Source organism: Camellia sinensis, chromosome 5, assembly GCF_055761805.1.
Source record: "Camellia sinensis isolate YWXY chromosome 5, ASM5576180v1, whole genome shotgun sequence".
NCBI classification, from domain to species: domain Eukaryota; kingdom Viridiplantae; phylum Streptophyta; class Magnoliopsida; order Ericales; family Theaceae; genus Camellia; species Camellia sinensis.
In genome coordinates, this window is record NC_138965.1 from 102,817,387 (window position 1) to 102,838,536 (window position 21,150).

A 21,150-nucleotide genomic window follows, 5' to 3' on the forward strand; every position below is an offset into this window, starting at 1 on the left:
TGGCAGGCTGTACCGACAAAACTTCTCTCACATGTTCTGCCTTTTTTATCATGCCTCGGAGTTCGCAAACACGCTCCGGTTCCACGATGCCGTGGATGACATTAATAACTCCCTGTGGTGGTGCATCTCGGTCATCCTGTCCCCTGGGATCGACCGGAGCCTAATTAGGCTTCACCCCGCCATCAATGTAAAGGTCTAGGTACCCGGCCGCGACCAGCTCTTCTAAGTGTTGCCTCAAAGGCAAACAATCCTCAGTCCAGTGGCCTCTCTCCCGGTGGAATGTACAACGATACCGCGGATTGTAACCCTTTTGTCCATCGCCCAACTTAGCAGGAAACCGGGCATACTCCTCGTCTCGGATTTCACTAAGTATGCGATAGATTGGAATCTTGAAGACCGTGGTTATGCCAGTTCTTGCCTTCAACCTTCTGTTTGCGTCCGCTACGTCATCTCGGGAGTAGTCATCCCGGTCATTCCGACGTCCTCTACCCCGGTTTTTGCGATTCGAGCCACGGTCCGATTCCTCTGCTCGGTCACTTGAGCGGCTTGACTCTTGCCCAACTGCGTGCACTTTGCCTGCTGTCTTCTTGTCTGTTGCTACCGGAGTTGTCTTCACGGTAGAAGCTGACGCGTCATCCTCTACTCGGATGTGCTCATTGATGCGATGCATAAGCTGGCCCATGGAGGTCAGTTGGTGCATGGTCAGCGAGTCCCGCAATCTATGGCCGACCGGGAAACCACGCTTATATTGCGTGATTGCGAGGTTGACCGGGCAATCCAAGATCTCGTTGAAGGTTTCCCAGTACCTTGAGTTGTATACCTTCAGTGTGTCGCTCGATTCCATCTTGACACTGAGCAAGTGATCGACTTCCTTTGGTGTTTTTGTATTGGTTTTGAAGCGTGTAACAAACGCCTCGGCCAACTGATGCCACCTTTGTATGCTCCCTTCCGGCAACCTCTTGAACCATTTTAAGCCCAACTCGCCTAAACTGGACGGGAAGATTAAGCACATAAGTCCGTCATTTCGCTTATGTCCGGCCATAACCTGTCGGAAGTGGCTCACGTGCATATAAGGATCGATTTTTCCGTCGTAGAGCGTGAACTTTGGTTGGTGGAAGCCTGCCGGAAGCGGTGTTGTTTCTATTTCCAGGGAAAAAGGGATGGCACTCAGCCTGGCCAAGTCCGTATCTTCAAAGAGTGGTACTGCTTGGCGGGGTGGAGGCATTCCAACCTCCTCGCTGGCGTGAACCCCGTAGGATAACTGCTGGAACGCCGGTATTCTCTGAGCTTCGCGCCGGCGGGCCCGCTCCTTTAAAACCGCCCGTAAATTCTCTAAATGAGCGGAGTAAGAGTACCTCGACGTCGTCACCGGACGTGAGGGTTTGTAGGTGCTGTCTTGCGCGCTAGATTTTTCTGCATGCGCGTCGGAATCACCGACCTAGTAACTTCTGGTAATAGATATGGACTGAGTACGTCGCTGACTCTGACTGCCTGAACGGCGGGATGGAGTGCGCTCACTGTGGTCTACCACTCCAGCTACACCTTTCCCTTTGACATGCCGCTTCAGATCCTCCATCTCCGCCGCCATCCGTCGGATGACAGCGTCTTGGTCCCTCAACTTATTTTCCAGACGTCTGGCGTGTGAGTCTCTCCTTCGCCGGTGACCGTCTGGACTCCGTGAATGACCATGACTTCTTCCGCGCTTATCCCGCGCGTCTCCTGACTGTCCTCCGGTGGGCGTCCCCAAGTCCGCCATTGGATGGATGGCGGGAGGGCCTTCTCTTCTTTGGGTGAACTCCGGGGTGGCTCCGTCTATGGCAGACAACGGAAACTCGTCGTTGTTCGCCATGGACGGCGATCAGATGAACCTGGAAGACAAGGTTTTGTCTGTCAAGCTTCCCACAGACGGCGCCAATTGTACGGGGAGTAAATATTCCGGCAAGCCCGCACTCCTTTCTTCCGAGCTCCGTTTATGTCCGATCACCTGCGAGCAAATAACGGTGAGCTACCCGGCGGTGTGTGGCCGGAAAAACCCTCCGACGATCAAGTTAGCACACATCCTAGGATAGAGAGAGAGAGAGAGAGAGAGAGAGAGGAGTGCTTGAGTGTAAGAATTTTCTTACAAAGTGTTCATCTATCTCGTATGGGGGACGCAGACATGCTCACATACCCTCTGCGCCCCATATCCACTCCCAGTCATCTCTTGACACGTGGCTTCTGCTATCCCATCTGTCAGCATAAACCTTGCTGAACATCACCTAATTTCAACTGCCTGCCTTCTCAGCTGGAGCTCGGCAGCCGAGCTTCTCTATCCACGGCCGTGCTATGCTTCATACCCAAGCACTTCACTGGCTAAGCCTAATGAGGACCGGGCTAGGCGGCATCTCGGCAAAGCCTAGCCCGGGGCACCTCCCATGGTCGGCCTTCCTGCCGATCAAATGATTACCTCGACTAACCACGCCTTTCCGGGCGCCGGTCACTCAGCTTGACTGGCTCCGCCATTGCCTGATCAAGCAGCTCGGTCCAACCGAGCACTGCCTTTCCGAGCAGCTTTTTTATGGTCCGGTCGGTACATGCTTGGCCCAACTCCTGCCCGGCCCAATTCCTGGTAGCTCGTCAACGGGCGGATCGCCGGTCATCTCGGCCCCATGCACCATTAGGCTCTCAACCTGCTCGGCTGTTACCTCGGCCCAACTCCTGATCATAAATCTCCCTCTCAGTTACACAAAAGGTCTCATCTCATACATAGTGAGAGTTACACGAGCAAAGCATCTCAGGTAGCCAGTGAAGTTTTATCTATTTGGATCAGCTGCTATTCACAGAATATTGTGATTTTGTGAAGGGTTTATATAGATGAAAGACTTTGAAAAAACAAAAGAAAAAAATATATATTTCAAAGTTAGGGGATGCCAGGAATTTGCCAACATGCCTAAAACCTACTCTCCGTAAACTCACATCTTGGATTTGATTCTTGGTGGTGTCACCTGAACTCAACTGATACTTGTGGATTGAAGTTGATGGCAGGTATACAGAATTTACTTTGCACTGTGGTTTGAGGTAACTCATCAAGAAAAAAATAATAAATAAATAGAAAGAAGAAAAACCTTCTCTGTCGAACACTGTTTGGGAACCTAGTGGAAAATATAAAATAAATGATTACAAAAATGTGTTTCGATTAAGGGAGTGTGGATATTCGATGAACGTGATTTTTTGTAGGGATAAAGTACTCGACGAGTTCTACACATTGAACGGTTCGGATTATTGAAACGGGACCGGGGGTAAGCCCCATGGTCCAACAGTATTCCTTAAATAAATGAGTTTATTTCATTTTTCTTTATTCGTGTCTTCTTTATTTGTAGTCCAAACAACAGATTTGAAATAAGATATATGTTTTTTTTTTTTTTTAGCTAATTCTCAAATCACTCAATCCAAACAGGTAAGGTACAACTCACACTAAAAGCAAGTTTCAAGCCAGGAATCAGAATTTTAAACATAGAAGTATTAATGGATTCCTTGCTTTCACAGGCCATTTGGACTATAAAGCCATTCCATTCTTTTTTCTTTTCTTTTCTTTTTTTTTAATCTTTGGCTTTCACTATATATGTTTTGTGGTTCAACTTACCAATTTCCATATTTGCAAAATGGGGATGGCCATGAGCTTCATGGGAGTAGGTTTGTGATCTCCTCTTTTATTTTTATTTTTTTTTCATCTTTGGTTCTCTGTTTTTACCTTTACTTTTCCTTCTCTTCTCTGGCCCTTCAATTTTCAATTTCCATTTTTTGTCTTGTCTCTACTCAATCATTCTATACTATTTTTATACCTAATGTGTTTTTGTTTCCAATTTTCAATTTCTTTCTTTAAAACAAAAACTAAAAATATGAAACAGAAATGTTTCCAATGAATGCCTTGTTTGGTAATGCTTTCATTTCTTGCTGTCTATTTTCATTTTCATTTTTTTTTAAGAAATTGAAAATGAAACCTAATGTGTGAAACTAATTCCAAAGTTTTAAAAACTATTGGAACTATGTGTCACTTGTTTTCAAAATAAATTTCCATTCTCCTGCCTACGACCTCTGAGCACCATCCACTATTACTATCAACATCCGTCCGATTATCAACAAGTTTCAGTTATCTTTTGTTATCCACCTAATTATCGTCTAGCATCCCATGATTTTCAACAACACTCTAGCTACTAACTCCAGCAACCACCACATTCGTCAACTTAGTAAACAAATTTTTTGTTTCGATTTTTGCAATAAAAAATAAAAAATTTCTTTTTCTTTTCCTTTTCCTTTTTTTTTTCGTCTTTTTTAAATAAAATCTAAGAAGTTAGCTTTTGACATTGATAGATATTGAATAAAAAAACAAAAAGATAGATACCATTGAATTGTTTGTTTGTTTTGTGTGTGTGTGTGTGTGTGTGTGTGTGTGTGTAGGGTTGCCATCAACACAGATGTTTAATTACGCAATGGGAACTGTTTACGATCAACTCGTGGAGAAAGAAATCAACGACTTCGAGGACTTCCACAAGTCTCTTCTTGATCTTTTCTCGTAAGCCCTTTCTCCCAACAAAAATAAATAAATAAATAATTATCAGTACTTCATATTAATTATTATTATATTAGAACTAGATAGATAAGCAAAAAAAATTAAAATTAAAATTAAAATTAAAGTTAAAGTTAAGGCTTTTCCTTAATGGCATATGTTAAAATAGCATTTAATGAGTACAATAATCTTGACTTGTATAGGAAATTGTACAAATTTAAAAGCTGCCAAAATTAAAGAAAATTTGTTTTACATAGAGACCAAAATATTCTTTGGTATTTTCTTTCATTTTTCTTTAATTTTTTATTTTTTTACCTTTTACCCTACTTTTGTTTTTTATTTTTTACTGTTTTTTTAGGTAATAAGAATATAAAAAGTTTTTTTATTTTTGTGACTTTTTTTTGGTTGTAATATTATAGTATCAATGGATTATTCATCAATACATTTCAAGAAATTGTTTTGACTTGAATTTCCAAATGAAGAAAGTATTGTACTATTATTTTATTTGATTTATAATTTAATATTATTTATAATGAAATAATGATTTTTTTTTTTTAAGCAAAAATGCTTTGCAAACACAACTATGTTCACTACACATGTTTTATTTTAATATAATATATATATATATATTTTTTTTTTCAAAAAAAAAAAATACACGGTGAGGGTTTTTTTGGGTGAATAATACACGGTAAGGGTATCCCAAGGGCCAACTTCATTATCCCAACAGTAAGGGTAGTTTTGCCAGTACAACAAAAATTCTGGTTATTGAAAACTACCAAAAATTATTTTTATTTTTGTTCTACAATTTTCCATATAAATAGAAGGCCCAACTTGTCTCCAATTGAAGATCAATACTGGACCATTTAGCCGGCCCGTGGGTCCATTTTTGAACCCTTTTTCGATAATCCGAATCGTTCAATATGCAGAACTTGTGAAGCACTATATTCTTATAAAAAATTTACATTGATCGAATATTGATAATTATTTGATCGGATCAGATTTCTATCAAGCGTTTATATTTTAACCTTTCATTTTTTTTATATAAAACTGATTTGATCAAATAGCTATCGATATCCGATCAACATAATTTTTTGTAAGGATATAGTACTTGACGAATTTTACACATTCAACGGTTCAAATTATCAAAATAAGGCCCAAAAAATGAGCCCATGGGCTGGATTGGATCGTAAATAGAAATAGTTAAAAACATTTAATGCACCCATAAAATTATTATAGACACAAACATACTGATTCCTATATTATCCAGCTCCTTCAATGCATCATTGCCTGGTAAACGTTACGATGCTCCTTTGCGCAAGGAAATCGAGGTCATCTCTCTCTCTTATTCAGGATTTCTAAATATTGACCGTTTCATAATGAAATTTTAGACTTCCAATCCCGTATTGTTGATACGATATACTGATACGGTTTTTTAAAACCATGGTGTGATTACTAAGTACTAACCTATATATTAGCAAAAAAAACAGGCATGTTTTACAAAATGGAAAGGAGCAGCCGATGAGAAAGAAAGGAAGAAGGTTTTCATAGAATTCATGAGGAAGGAAGTGAAGATTTGCAAGTTAGATAACACTACCTTGATTGTCGGACTAGTAATGCCTCCGGCAGCCATGGGAGTGAAGAGGGCAGGCGAGAGTGTGCCGCAGCTGAGTTTGATAAAGACCATCCCCGACGTCGTGTTCGTGCCCTCAATCACTGTATTGGCCCTGGTCTCTGCTAAGCTCTCCAGAAGGATCTTCTCAGGGAATGCTGCTTCCTGAGTTTACCGAGTCCCTCTCAACCCATTCACACGATACAGAGTCCAGAAGTTTGATGAATGATATGTAGTTATATGGATCAACGTGATTACATTGTAAAACAAATGTACTAACAGAGTTGTTTCTAGTGGAGCATCCATAACTCAAAAAGTCATACACAAATAAAAGAAGAATGCCATAATCATCCAATCTCCAATGCTGCTTAACAGGATAGGATTCGAAAAACAAAATAAAATAAAATAAAAACTGTTTTCTTTTCCTGTATGTGTAACGTGTTCAATTGTTACAGGAAAATATACTAGTAAACTGTTTGCTCGAAGGAAACGCAAAGAAAGCTTAAAACGTTCTTGTACATAAACTTTCTTGTTAATTGATCAAGGCTCACATACTAGTGTACTTAAGTAAAAACATGAAACATGAAGAGCCCCCCAACAAGGAGATGGGGGCCTTGAATGATGAGGTTCATGAAACTGGTTCCACACCCGGCTCCTTCTCCCCTCTCTCACAATAACACAACTATATGATGATTTCTAAAAAAAAGAGTCAAAACAAGTAAAACTAGTTCAGCCAACAAGGACAAAGACAAAACTACAGGCTATACAGTCATTGCAACTGAAAGGTAGCAGCATGGTACTGCTTACAAGAAGCATTAAATAGATACCCGTGCAACCTGACCTCGCAATCTCCCATCACAGAATACGTATTACAAAAAAGAACCTCAAATGTCATTCGTAAGTAATAAGGGGGTTTTTTTTTATGTAGCATAAACATCAAATTATTCAGCAACGCAATTCAACATGGAGTAGATGACAACCTACTGTGAAATCAACGAAATTAACCAAAGCAAAATGTTGGATGGCAACGCCAATCATAAAGTAACAAAGGAGGTTTTCAGTAGCTTAGAAGTAAATCAGTACAAATTGGTTCAACACATAGCATCTTGCCACACATGAGTAGAAAGTTTCATGAGAGATCACCATAGTCAACCAAAGTGAGCCCATCACAAAACAAAAATCCAACCACCACCACCACCACCAAGAATCAAATTCATCTAACAATAATTCCAAGAAGCAAGAATGATAATTTCCTTGATATTGAAACAGTACTAATGTGATCAAAAACTCAAAATGTACATATTCAACTCCACGGGACATCCAGATCAAACACCAGTTTTGAGCTAGAGAGAAATTACAGCCAAACTAATGGTATGTACAAATGCAGTCAAACGAAAGGGCAATTTGTCTACATGAACAAACTGAGAAGAGAGAGAGAGAGAGAGAGAGAGAGAGAGAGAGAGATCTTAGCAGAATAAATAGCATGTACATAACTTTTTGCACCAAAATTACTGACATCATTTTTTCTGGGGAAAATCCATTCCTCCAGCAAAAGAAACTAATAACTTTTTAACATTTTAACCATAGGGGGGCTAACCTGAGGATCACCAGCTCCCCTACTAGACCCAGCCTTCCATCTACCTCACTTTCTCTTGTTCTTGGTTGCAGTAAGTTTCCTGCAAAAGAAACTATTAACTTTCAACATTTTTACCATAGGGGGCTAACCTGAGGATCGCCGGCTCCACCTACTTGACCCGGCCTTCCGTCTACCTCGCTTTCTCTTGTTCTTGGTTGCAGTAAGTTTGGAAATTGAACGAATCTTTGGAGTTGGTTGATCATCATCAGGCAAGTCAGCTTCAAGATCATGAAATGGAGGAATGGAGCTATCTTGCTCTTCCTTTGGTACCTGGGGCTTCTCTATGGGCTGAATGTTAACTTCTTTGGTGTTATTTGTCTCTCTCTTGGCTCTGCGATTATATATCAAAATTCCATCCCCAGTCTGCACAGATGAATTACCTAAGATTAAAAAGAAAATTTAACATACATTGGCACATTTTAAAGCTTCACAGTACCACCGAATTTGCCAAAAATCTTGGGAAAGTTAACCAGGTACTGTCTTTTCTTTTCTTTTTTTCCTTTTTTTTTTTTTGGGTACATCGGAAATAAACCAGGTCCTATGTCTCTATTTCACCAAAAGTGCCAAACTTTTATTGTAATAATTACACCCAACTAAATCACTTCTACAAAAATACTTTCCATGGCACAGGATTCTTGTGAATCAGCTCAATTGATCAAAACTCTATCTCTCTCTCTCTCTCTCTCTCTCTCCCCCCCCCCCCCTTTCTCTCTCCCGAACATATGGAGATGCCTTAGTGTTATTTCACCAAAAACAAAGAAAGAAGAACATGATGATGATGATGATGACGACAACGACGACGACGACGACGACGAAGAAGAAGAAGAAGAAGAAGAAGAAAAAGAAGACGAGGTGGAACAGCTGGAGTCTGCCACAGAGACAGAGAACCAAAGGGAACTGAAACTTGTGAACCCATGGGAAATGAACCCAGAAGAAAAGAAATGGTAAGAGGTCGCATGAAATTAGCAAACTATAGTGTACAAGAGTCAGGAGGATAATTCCATTTTCACACCACACTTGCACACTATTTGTGTTGTTCAGATGTCAACTTTTGAACAAAAACAAATGTTCGGATATCAACTTCCAAACAAAAATCAATTGTTCATTCAGATATCAACTATTGAATAAGATTTTTTTCGAACAATTGACTTTTGTTTTGGAAGTCACAAATGGTGTGTATTGAGATAAAAAGTGTGGTGTGCAAATAGAATTACCCGAATCAAAAGCTGCATTTATGTATAAAAACTGCTAAGAAGGCAGGAAAACACACTGAACTAAATCATTTTAATAGAACTGATGAAGAAGAGAAAATAACATGGTCAATCCACTATCCACTTATGCCAAGTCAACAGAACCGGTAAATATTTCAACTTACAAAAACTAGATGACGAGTGGGATTCCATCTTTAATTTGTATTGTGTCAATAAACTTATTGGAGGATGAAACGGGCTCACAGCTTCTTCAAGAACCAAACCAACCATATTAAAATTAAAACTAAAATGAAAATCAGGATTTAGTTAAAAGCATTACAACCCCTAGTATTCCTCATTCACTCTGATTACGGAAATTGGACGAGAGCCCCCAAAAAATAATAGATCAGAAAACATTTTTACATGATTCAACATATTCGAAATCCATACAGAAGGAGAGGTGGGTTTTAAAACAGTCTAGAAAGACTTACATTTTTTGATGAACCCCCAACTTCAGGCTGATCTGTGCTTTCAATTATATCAGGAACATGGTTCACTTCTCCATGACTCGAAGCTGCACTTTCACGCATAACCGGATCACCCATATCATACTCGGGTATAAGCTGAGTTGCAATATAAGAAGATCCTACTGGCATTATGTCCCCATTGTTGTGAGGAGAAGCAGGCTTTCGAGAAGAGCTGGTCAATGCATTACATGGTGCAAGCATGTTCAACTCATCGGTGGAAGAGAACTTTGTGGCATTTTCACTCATTATCTTGTGGAGCCGAGTCTTCATCTGGCTAACTTGTGACTCCACAATTCCAATCTTCCAAAGGACCTGTTCCAAGGAACTGTCACCATCTCTCTCGAGGGATGACAATTCATCATTGACCCCAATTTCATTATTGCCATTGATTTTCTCTTTGCAAATCACTGCAGGGAAAAAGCGTCAATTGAATTAGTAATGGAATTAGATTCTAAGAGCATATCTCACATCTAGCAGATAGCGCATAAATGTTCTCAAAACTACTCGGTGGTCTTTTGAATATCAACCAGCAAGAAAACATAACAGCTCATCCAGAAATAAATTTCAGTCATTATTCTTTAGCCTACATCTCAGAGTAAAGTTCAACTGTCAAACTATAAACTGGTTTGATTTGACTTATATTGAAAGCCATGGTTTCCAACTTCCAAGCATCCATAGATTTCACTCTGGCACTCACACAACACCGCATTTATTATAAAAACAAAACAAAACAAAAACCACAAAACCTTTCTTCTAAGGATACTCATGAAGGAAAGCATGCACCTATTATGAAGGAAAAACAATTTAAATTGTGAACAGACATTTTTGACAAATGAATTTGGAAGGCTTGTGTTCCTCTTAAGGTGAAGGTGTTCATGTGGTCCTTGGTTCAAGGAGGCATTTTGAAAAATGATACATCGCTAAAAAAGAGACCTAATCGTTATCTAAATCTTGAATGGTGTATTGTGTGTTGTAAGGATGGTGACTCCTTGGATCATTTATTTTTGCACTGTCCAATTGCTTTGAGTTTATGGCATAGATTGTTTCTTTTGATGAATGTTATGTGGGTAGCCCCAAAAGGTAGTACACATATACTTCTAATCAACTTTCATGTTTTGGGAGGATCGAAGAAAGCCAAAGTGCTTTGGTTTTGCGACATCTTTGCAACTTTTTGGGTTTTGTGGTTGGAAAGAAATGTGCAGATTTCGAAGATAAATCTTGGGATGTGGATTTTTAGTGGGATAAAGTTTGTCACTCAAACTTCTTTTTGGGCTTCGGTGAAATCTCTTTTTAGGAGAATTTCATTGTTTTTGTTAGCCAGAGATTGGTTGTCGGTGTGTGATTTGTAGATTTTGTTGATGTCTTCTTTGTTTGGGTTATGTATTTTCTTTCTTTGCTTCTTTTTTGTAGAGGATGCCTTATCCCCATTTCTTTTCTTTTCTTTTTATTAATCAATAAAATTTTTTTGTTGATAAAAAGAATAAAAAAATAAAAAAGCAGTAGTAACTTCCCTGCTCCCAGTTACTCGATCTAAGGCTTATATTATTATTATTGAAACAACTTCGGTCTATCAAATGCATAAGTATAACCTTTGAAACACTTTCATTGGAACTTCCTTTTGGTGGAAGTTCACTTCACAACCACCTTCGGTCAATCCTAGTCCTCCTAAATATATCGCTAGCATGGTTATAAGAAGAATAGAAATACTGAAAACTGCAATATATCTGACTATTTAAAGAGGGAATCACAAGAATTTTTTCTTTATCGGAGGTCATAGCTAGAGCTACAAACGAACTGAACTGTTCATGAACAAGCTCGGCTCGTTAAGGGCTCGGCTCGGCTCGTTTAAACGAGCCGAGCTCGAGCTCAAATATTAGGCTCGTTTAGTAAACGAGCCAAGCTCGAGCTCGCATAAGCTCGGCTCGTTAAGCTCGCCTCGTTTATCTTTATTTAAATTATATAATAAATATATTATTTATATATTAAATAATATATAAATAATTTTATACATTAAAAATATATGAATATATATATAAATAATAATATAAATAAAATTTTTATATATTAAATAATATAAATAATATTAAAAAAAATTTATCGAGTCGAGCCGAGCCGAGCTCGAGCTTAATTAAAATTAACGAGCCGAGCTCGAGCCCAGTTCCTTATCGAGCCGAGCTCGAGCTCAATAAACGAGCTCGATAAGTAAACGAGCCGAGCTCGAGCTCGAGCTCAGCAAAGCTCGGCTCGGCTCGGTTTGTTTGCAGCCCTAGTCATAGCCTGAGGGAAGGAGGAGTCTTGTATGTGGCAAAACTAGAACCCTTGATCTTCTAGTGACATGCAAAAATTCTAGTTGGTTAATCACAAGTATTAAAAACAAGACATGCCTACTGCTCAAACCACACATGGATTTGGGAATCTTGAATTCCCACAAATTGAGAGAGAGAGACCATCAAACCTTTAAACTAACCAGCAATTGCTTTAAATTTTTAATTTTTAATAAAGTATCCACGAGACTGATAGCAGATGTCTTCTGCTATCATTTCTCATGTCTTTCCCTTATTCTTTAGCTATATGCCATTGAACTATAGAATCATAAGGAGAATCCTCACCTTGACTGCTCTTATCATCATCCAACAAAGCAGTATCAGCAGCAGACCTCTTACTCTCTGAAATATACCACTTAACCAATCATAATTGATTTTTTTATTTTTTTTAGAAAAAATGAAGAAATTATTGCATGAATCAGTATTTAAAAACAACAGTGAAAGTGTGTACCATAATAGGAGAACAGGTTATGGTGTGACATGTATGATGCTATGTCCACTGTGTCTTCAACTCTTTTTCTTCTCTTCCTCTTCATGACTTCTTTTCTTCTACTTGGACCAAAAAATGGCCGTGACTTTGCACAAAAACCTTCTAATACAGAGTTTTCAAACTCTGACTGCTTTCTTCGATTATGTTTTGCAAGCTCTCTGTCATACTTCATCGCTTGGGATTCAAATTTCTTAATTTGCAATTCTACCCATTTACAACGCCACATAAGAGGTTGTATGTGCGTTCTCCAATGAGGTGTCAACCTCTTCTTCCTTGTAAAATGCAAACATCATTAATGAATGCATGTCACATAATAATTAAGTTGAGCGTGAATATATCTATGCTGAAGAAGGTAAGACAAGTATAAACACTGTACACTGATAAGATAGGGAGAGCTACATTCATCTAATAAATTATATTGTTTACCACAAGCAAGAAATCACTAAAGACAAGAAGATGAAAATAAACAGAGACGTAACCAAATTTCATGAAAGAGACAAATAAAGCAAGTTCCTAGGATCCAGCAAACCAAATTTCCAACCAATTTCTTATAGCCTCAACCGTGTTGGTACATCAGGTCACTTGGGTCTGCATACAACAGGCGCCTCAAGTTTTGTGCACAGATGTCCTTTGACTTTGATCACCTATGAAGCACAGACACCTTGTCAGACACACTCCGGACATGTGTCAAACACTCTACCAAGCGTGTCCAGTTTTTTTTTTTTTTTTTTTTTTTTTTTTTTTTTTTTTTCAGTCAGACATGTTTCGGACACCACGGGGCACAAAATGTAATTTCCAAAAATTGTAAATGGGCCAAAAAGTGAAAAAAACAAAAACAAAACATTTTGAAAGAAGAGAGAAAGGATCACTCATGTTCATCGAAGAGATCAACAATCGAAGCTTCATCTGAGAGATTTAGAGGTATTTCTTGTTCTTTTCTTTGTCGATCCTCTCGGTTCTCCTCTTTTCTTCTTCTTCTTCTCTCTCACTCTCTCTCTTCGTCATTTTTCTTCTTTCAGTTCTCTTCTTTTCTTCTCTATCTCTCTCACTGTCTCTATTTTTCTTCATCTCTCGCTTTGTTTTTCTTCTCTCTCTCTCTCTCTCTCTCTCCCCCTCTCTCTCTCTCTCTCTCTCTCTCTCTCTCTCTCTCTCTCTCTCGTTTCGATCACTATTTTGTTTTGTTTTTTTGTTTTGTTTTTTTTTTCTTTTTCTGATTCCGAATGTGATTTCTCTTTTCTTTTCTTTTTTGTCTTTATTCTATGGTACTCTATTTTTCTTTTTCTTTTTTGGTATCAATGAAATGTATTTTTTAAATTTTAGTTAGTATTATTTTGTCTTTTTTTATTATTTTCAGTATTTTTTATTTTATTTTATGACACATAATAAATAAATTTAATTATATAATATATTGAGCGTGTTCCCAACGTGTCGTGTCCCCCAATTTTTCAAAATTTGCGTGTTTGCATGTTCGTATCCTTGCTTCATAGTTGATCACAAAAGACAGAATTTATATCTACAGAATCAGTTTAAATCTCTTGCATGTGCAACAAAATCAATTGTACTAGCACATGAGCATCACATCACCATCCCTAAGCAAAATCTCCTTCTTCATCTTTTATAGCCCAAAATTCAAAGAACATGCCACATGGGGCAGGCCTCCATTTTGTACTACTAAAGAGATGAAATGATGGGAGAAATTGAATGTCAATTCATTCGTGGAATCCAGGCAGTCCATGTGGGACCACCACAACTCCTCCCTTCTTGATAATCCATACAATAGAATTCATCAGTATCAATTTCAGTTTCAATTGGACCCACACACAAACACACACACACACACACACACACACACACACACAAAAAAAAAAAAAAAATTTCCTTATTTTTTTTTAAATTCGAGTTTTTCTTTCTTGGGATCTCATTGGCAAGGTTGAGTTGCAGGACTAGTCCTGCAGGTACATTTGACAAATTTCTGTTGCATCTAAATATTGGGTTACATAAGTGACTTCATAGGCTCTTCTAGCACCAACATCAAAACCCATTCTATCAAAATTTCAATTTCAAATATAACACCACCCCCACCCCCCTTCACATCAACCCAAGCTTATGAAGATAGAAGTAGTCATTTCAAGGAATTGAAAGATCCCAGAATGGTTCTCTTGAAAGGAGGATAATGCCATTTGGAGCGCGTAACAGGGAGGGTGTGATGCCATTCTATTGGTCAATTTAAACCCATTACGAATTAAACTGTTGAATTAAATAAGAAAGTTATGATAGAACGTGGTAAGAAAAATTTTGCTCATAAAAATCTGAGTTATTTAAATATATATATATATATATATATTAATGCTGACCTATATTAAATACACTATTCTAATTAATTTGTGAAGTACCCGTGTCGGACACTTGGCACTTGGGTTAAGGTATGAAATATGAGTCTGACAAGACAAGTTAGACTCACACCCAACAAATATGTTTAAGTAGCAGTGTTTACTATAAACTATGCATAAGACTCTTTTTCTTTGTAAAAACATCTATGTTATTTTGCAAACATCATTTTACCCTTAATAAATTAAATAAGTATTTATGATAGACAAAATTTAGTCCATTTTAGTATTTTAACGACAATAAATGAAAGAAGTTTTTAAGAGATAGACATGAGAATTAAATGAATCCGACAATAAGACACATACCCACACTACTGCACACAACACCTGTACCCTAGTTGATGTAAAATAGATGCCAACGATAACCTGATCAAACGCTTAATAATCAAGTATTATTAATCATAAATAAAATGAAAAATAGTATATTGAATAAAATTTGTGGAATTTGGAGTTTCAAAAGGTGGGCTAGGTTTTTTTGTTTCTAAAATTGTCATTGCTACCCTTTTATATAAGCAAAGAGATTTAAACAACTTAAAAGCTGAAAGAGCTGTAAGCAAAATGGTAATATATGTATATATATATATATACCTCATTCGAAAAGGTTCACTATATCCATTAAATCGCAATGCTGGTGACGAAGGATCACCATGCAATTCTGATTCAACTTCAGCATCACTCAGCATTGTATCATCAAAAGAACTCGAATTCTCAGTTGCATCCTGGAATTCAGCTTTAACCAACCCAATGTCACCAGAAGCTGTACAGTCAACTATATTAACCTCCACATCCTGACTTCTGTCTGCTCTGCCAGTTTGTTCATCCATTAAAACTTCCATCTCAAAGGTGTTGTCCTCATAATTACTTGCACATCTCACATACTTATCTTCTGGTTCTTTCATAACACCTGCAGTCTCCTTATTACCTGAGGCTGAAGCTTCCATAACAATATCTGATCTTCCTTTAAGCTCTAGATCAGGACCCATACTACAATATAAGGCAAGCAGAATCTTTCTGAAGATCAACGAGTCATGTTCACCGGTACCAAAGTTCCAAAATTGACAGATGAGCAAACAAAAAAGCTGAAAGCAGAAATGGCCATACTATATTAAAACAATGTAATATTTATATTGGTAAAACTGGATAAACATAAAACATTATAATCTAAACTATAAAAGTACCAAAACACTGTTAGTATTTAGTCTGTTAGCCTGTTTCTTTGAAAAAAAAGGTTTTCATTAGTATATTTTCAATATTCCTTCTAACATGGAAATTGCACAACTATATATAGAAATGTGCCAAGATTTGTAGCTAGATTTTCAAGTATCATCTATTCAAACAGATTAAAATATTTGATTAAAAAAAGATACCCATCAGCATGGCCAAATTGTGGTTTTATTCTTTATGAACTCCAGGAAACGGAATTCAAACAATATATGGCCAGTATCAACATGTTCATTCACTAAATTCTCTTTAAAGCACAAAAATAATATTTACAATTAGAAAAGTAATAAAATGAAAACAATTAACAAACATAATTTAATTTTCAAGCTAGATGCTCTCATCATCTCAACATGAAAATTCCCTAATTTGTTTTCAAAATTCCAAAGATTGATAATTAAAATAAGTCAACAACCAAAACTCACACAAAATCATTATCTCAATATTTAATCAGGAACATTTTTCACCACCTAAAAATGATATTTCACTTCTTCCACATCCAAAAAATATAAGGCCGAACTCATGCATGGAAGCCAACAAAAGATCCTTTAGTATGAAACAAAAGCAAATTCTTAACATGGGTTTGCAATTCACCTCAACTTAATAGCACAGCAATTATTGCTCGTGCAGGGAAGCCAGCTTAAAGTTTAATAATCCTTATCTTATTTTATCAACTAAAACCATATCACCTGCAAATAACATACACCACCAAATATCCTCTTGAACTAACAACTATAATTGTTGGTTTATTTCTCTTACATCAACAACTATGGTGCACACATGGGTTTCTCTCCCTCGGTAAATTGATATGCTCAGAAACCTAAGGCAGGAATGGATCACACTAATTCAATGAAAAATTATATTGAGTGGCTGAAGCGTCAAGTCTTACATTAACGCAACAATTTTCTATAGAGGCAGATCAAATGGAGTTACAAGCAATTATAACATCAACAATGCTATTGTTTATAAAAGAGGTAGTTCAAATGGGCATATTTGATTCATGGGTTTCGTGTGGGTAAAAATGTTGCTAGTCTCATCAAAGAAACTACAGATTGAAGAGAGGTTTCTTCTTTGGAGGGAATAGTTATTGGACTTGTAGAGGATGATTGGACTTTCCATTCTATATATATATGTATATTTTTTCCCATTTAGCTCCCATTGGAAGTTGGCACTTGGTTTCTCTTCTACACTGTTGAACGCCCAAGACAATTTGGGTTTGTTTCTTGGGGTGCCTTTTCTTTTCTTTTTTCCTAGGGCTTGATTGGGGTTTTCTCTTAAAAACAGACTAAAAAAGAATACAAATGTTCTTTTAAAAAAAATAAAACAAAACAAAACAAAATAAAAATATTAAGCATCAACCTATCATGCAACCAGGTATACTTCTTCCAAGCTGAAACAAACAGCTTTTAATAATGGATTTTAATATCTCTCACAAGGTTGTTCCTTCAAAATATATTCAATCCCAATGAAGAACATAATACAATATATTGCAATAAAGAACAAATAAAAATTAATCACCACTGTAGTTAACTCTTGGAGATATATGCATCTGGAACTCGTATAAATATCACATGTAAGTTTTCACTTGGAATTTCCACAACCCATTAAGGAATAAGAAAACTAGGCAAATATACAGTGGGCCCATTAGAATGAACCACCTCACAAACTGATCAATCAAGGCCCTAAGACCCTTTAATCAGAAGAAGAATCACAAACCCTAAACCTAGGAACAAAGGGGAATGAGACAAAGGAGAACAAGAATGGGGACTTGGGTTTCTTTAGAGTGAGAGACACTGAAGTGGATAGCGAAAGGTCATGCCACCTCCGGCATAGGTTAGCCCGACTGACAACTATATCTATATAAGCATATATGAATTAATTACACCATGCCTCCCTAAGTTATGAGTCTATGAGACAATATCATTTTACCCCTGAAGTAAAAAAACGTTACATTTTGACCCTTTCTAGTATCAAAATTCAAATGTATGATAACAATGTTAATGAAGAAGGATGATTTACACATCCCTATAACTACTTGGCTTTATACAGCTACGAGTATTTAACACACTAGATATCATTTATCATTTACAAATTGGAATACCTCACGTGTAACATTGTCTTTTCCGAATTTATCACAACCAAACACTAGATATCATTTATCATCTACAAATTGGAATAACGTCACATGTTAAAAACATTCTTTTTCGTCTTTTCCGAATTTATAGCAGCCAGACGCACAAACGGGTGACAATAAACCGCAGGCCAACAGCCAAATGAAGAAACCTTAAATTGCCTAATTTAGGCTATAAAAGTTTACAGACTTCTCAATACCATAATTCATTGCCGGGATCCAAATAATCAATTTTCTTTTCCCTAGAATTTTCAGCAAGATAAAAAACAAAACACATAACCTGGAACAAAACCTTAAAAAGTTCTACCCTTTGGTTGCTGAGATGTATAATAGAAGTAGACCAAAAAATAAAATAAATTAAAAAAATAAAAAAGGAAAATCAGATTTCTTGTGGTTCAAGTCCCTTTCAATACAGCCAATTTGGTTAAGAACATCTCCAATCCTTCATCTTTTCTTTCATCAAAAAATCATCTCCAATCCTCTCATCAGATGTTCATCAAATCAAGGGAGTCATTTTTTTTTCATCAAACTGAGAACTCATCTGACCCGTCATCATGATTTTTTTCATCAAATTTGATGAAAAGGGAAATTTGGGATAAGTGTGGAATTTTTAAAAAGATTTTGATGAAAATTTGATGAAAAAATTAAACTTTTTACTGAAATTTAGAATCAAATTAGATGAAAAATTGGGTGAAGGATTGGAGATAGTCTAACCTGGTGGCGACCACTGACCTGTATTCAGCCAAGTTGGCTTCTTGCCATTGAGAAGTCGGAGAAGAAACAGTGTCCAGCAGACACTGTCAAAATCAGATTCACTCCAAAATTGTTAGTCTAGATTTAAAAATTTTTAAAAAAAATACACACACACAAAACATACCAAATCCATATTCAATTTCTCTTCAACCAAACAACACATCAATCCGTACAGTAAAAAACCCTAATTTTCAATTGGAGTACCTTAGAAACACTCAACTGTAAACAATTTGAATAGTGGATTCAAGAAACCTATCCAAATTAGCGCAATGTTCTCGGCGGCGAAAGCGACGAAGACACCGTCTCTGAACAACTGCGATTGCTACGAAATCAAGAGAGAGATTCTTCTGAGATTACGCACTCATCTGTAAACTGACATGTATGTGTCTACAGATATTTATACACTTTGCCTCTATAATTTTGTTAAATTTGTCATATGGTATCTATAATTTTGTCAAGATTACAATTTGTCACAAGTAAAAAAAAATATTACATCCCGGACCCTAGTATTTTGTAAATCTTGCAATTTATAGTTTATTCTTTCGTTGTACAAACTAACTTTGATTGGGCAATTTTCCGAGAACAAAGTGGGGTGGCATTGGCGGTGATCGTGCAAAACTCAGTATTTTGTAAATCTTGCAATTTATAGTCTATTCTTTCGTTGTACAAACTAACTTTGATTGGGCAATTTTTCGAGAACAAAGTGGAGTGGGATTGGCGGTAATCGTGCAAAACTCCAAGGCTGAGGGCATTGGTGCCTTATTGGAATTGTCGATAAGTCATTTAAGGTAGATTGTATAGAGGCATTGATCGTTTTTTATTTGTTGCGAAATAGGGATTACATGAAATTTTGTTAGAATGGGATTCATTAGGGATTGTTCATGAGATACAGATAAATAAAATGTCTCTTTCAATTGTTGGACACATTACGAAGGGTGTTGTGAAACAAGGGAATAAAGTTGCGCACTAATTAGCTAAAATGGCTCAGATAAATATGTCATTGATGGTTTGAATGGAAGAAATATGTGATAACCCCGGTCTGTATTATATTAATTAATCTTAATTATGATTGTGATTATGTGTTTGATATGATTTTGAGTGCCATTTATATGGATATATATGTGGTTTTGAATTTCTATCTGTTCACCGTAGGAAAATCTGTTTGATTATCTGCTTTAGAATTTAAACTGAAGACCTTATCGGCCATAGAAACTGAAATTGACTACGCCATTGCGATTAGCAAAATTTTTAAAGCCTATGGTGAAATTTAATTGAAAATTTATTCGGATCAAAATAATTATATTCAGAACGATTAATTAAGCACCATTACTTAATCCTAATCAAATATGATTAAGGAAGCTTATATAAGGGGCTCTATTACACTTAACCCCATTCTTATGAGCTCAAAATCTGAATTAGCTCTCTTGAGAGAGAGAGAACCAACTTTGAAAGAGAGAGAAGTCATCTTTGTACATTTTGGCTCAAGAGTTGTGAATTTGGAAGCTACACTCAAGAACTAACTATAATTTGTAAAGATTGGAGCTCCTAGGTAAATAAATTCATAAGTTTGAGTTTGTAATTTTGTGGATTCAAAGTTAGATGGAAATTGAGAATATAATTTGAGATGTAATTGATGAATATGGAGCTTGTATGTACAAGCATGTGCATAATTGCCATGAATTTGTATAATTGAGCATGATATATATGATCCATGAAGAATTTGATATCAATTCATGCCTTTGATCATCATCTACATCATTTAAGTTGGAAATAGGAGTTATATCCCACATGCAAATACAATTCATAGAAGTATGAGTTTTGAATACATGAATTTGTTATGTTGGAAATAAGTTTGGTGTAATTTGGGGCATGTATCTAATTAATTCATGAGATTTGAGCTTCATAATGTGATAAATTGGTGTTTGTATCATGTTAGTAGATGTATATGAGGACTATGGGTCATAAAATGCAAGATATATTAGTTTGAATGTGAGTTTGAGCCTCAAATAGAATTATGGAAAACCCAGAATTCGGCATGTCCGCTCGAGCGGGGCTCCCAGCAGTTTTGCAGACATTGTCGTTCGCTCGAGCGGGGAGAATCACACTTGAGCGTCCAAAGCACATGTTTGACCTTCAGCTCGAGCGTTCGAAGTGGCGCTCGAGCGTGAATGTAAGGTAACCAGTACTTTTGCAGACCATGGGGGTCCCCTTGAGCGGCGAAATCTACGCTCGAGAGGGGAGCCCCGTTTCAGAAACTTTGTAAAGATGTTTTGTGTTTCATTTTCCATTCTCTTTCATTTCTAAGTGCTCTTAGGCATATATGAAGCATTGTAAATGAG

General features: G+C 37.0%; 2 protein-coding genes across 12 annotated transcripts; one reads left to right on the forward strand and one right to left on the reverse strand.

Moving 5' to 3' along the window:
- Nucleotides 1–3,526: 3,526 nt before the first annotated feature.
- LOC114295347 (calcium ion-binding protein) lies at nucleotides 3,527–6,585 on the forward strand. The gene is made up of 4 exons (XM_028239578.2): nucleotides 3,527–3,672; nucleotides 4,438–4,552; nucleotides 5,814–5,874; nucleotides 6,034–6,585. The coding sequence occupies exons 1-4, from the start codon at nucleotides 3,642–3,644 to the stop codon at nucleotides 6,322–6,324; spliced, it is 498 nt and encodes a 165-aa protein (XP_028095379.2). The 5' UTR covers nucleotides 3,527–3,641; the 3' UTR covers nucleotides 6,325–6,585.
- Nucleotides 6,586–7,387: 802 nt separating this feature from the next.
- LOC114295346 (uncharacterized) lies at nucleotides 7,388–19,227 on the reverse strand. 11 transcript variants are annotated; one of them, XM_028239571.2, is made up of 7 exons: nucleotides 19,032–19,227; nucleotides 18,791–18,855; nucleotides 15,298–15,788; nucleotides 12,284–12,594; nucleotides 12,118–12,174; nucleotides 9,473–9,915; nucleotides 7,388–8,154 (listed from the first exon to the last, which is right to left on the reverse strand). In XM_028239571.2, exons 3-7 carry the CDS (start codon nucleotides 15,690–15,692, stop codon nucleotides 7,876–7,878), a joined length of 1,485 nt encoding a protein of 494 aa, XP_028095372.2. In that variant the 5' UTR covers nucleotides 15,693–15,788; nucleotides 18,791–18,855; nucleotides 19,032–19,227; the 3' UTR covers nucleotides 7,388–7,875. The 11 variants fall into 11 exon arrangements, with proteins under 11 accessions (XP_028095372.2, XP_028095370.2, XP_082725546.1 ...); XM_028239569.2 differs by having other exon boundaries at nucleotides 19,016–19,227; XM_082869420.1 differs by having other exon boundaries at nucleotides 7,388–8,171; nucleotides 19,016–19,227.
- Between the last annotated feature and the right edge of the window lie 1,923 nt (nucleotides 19,228–21,150).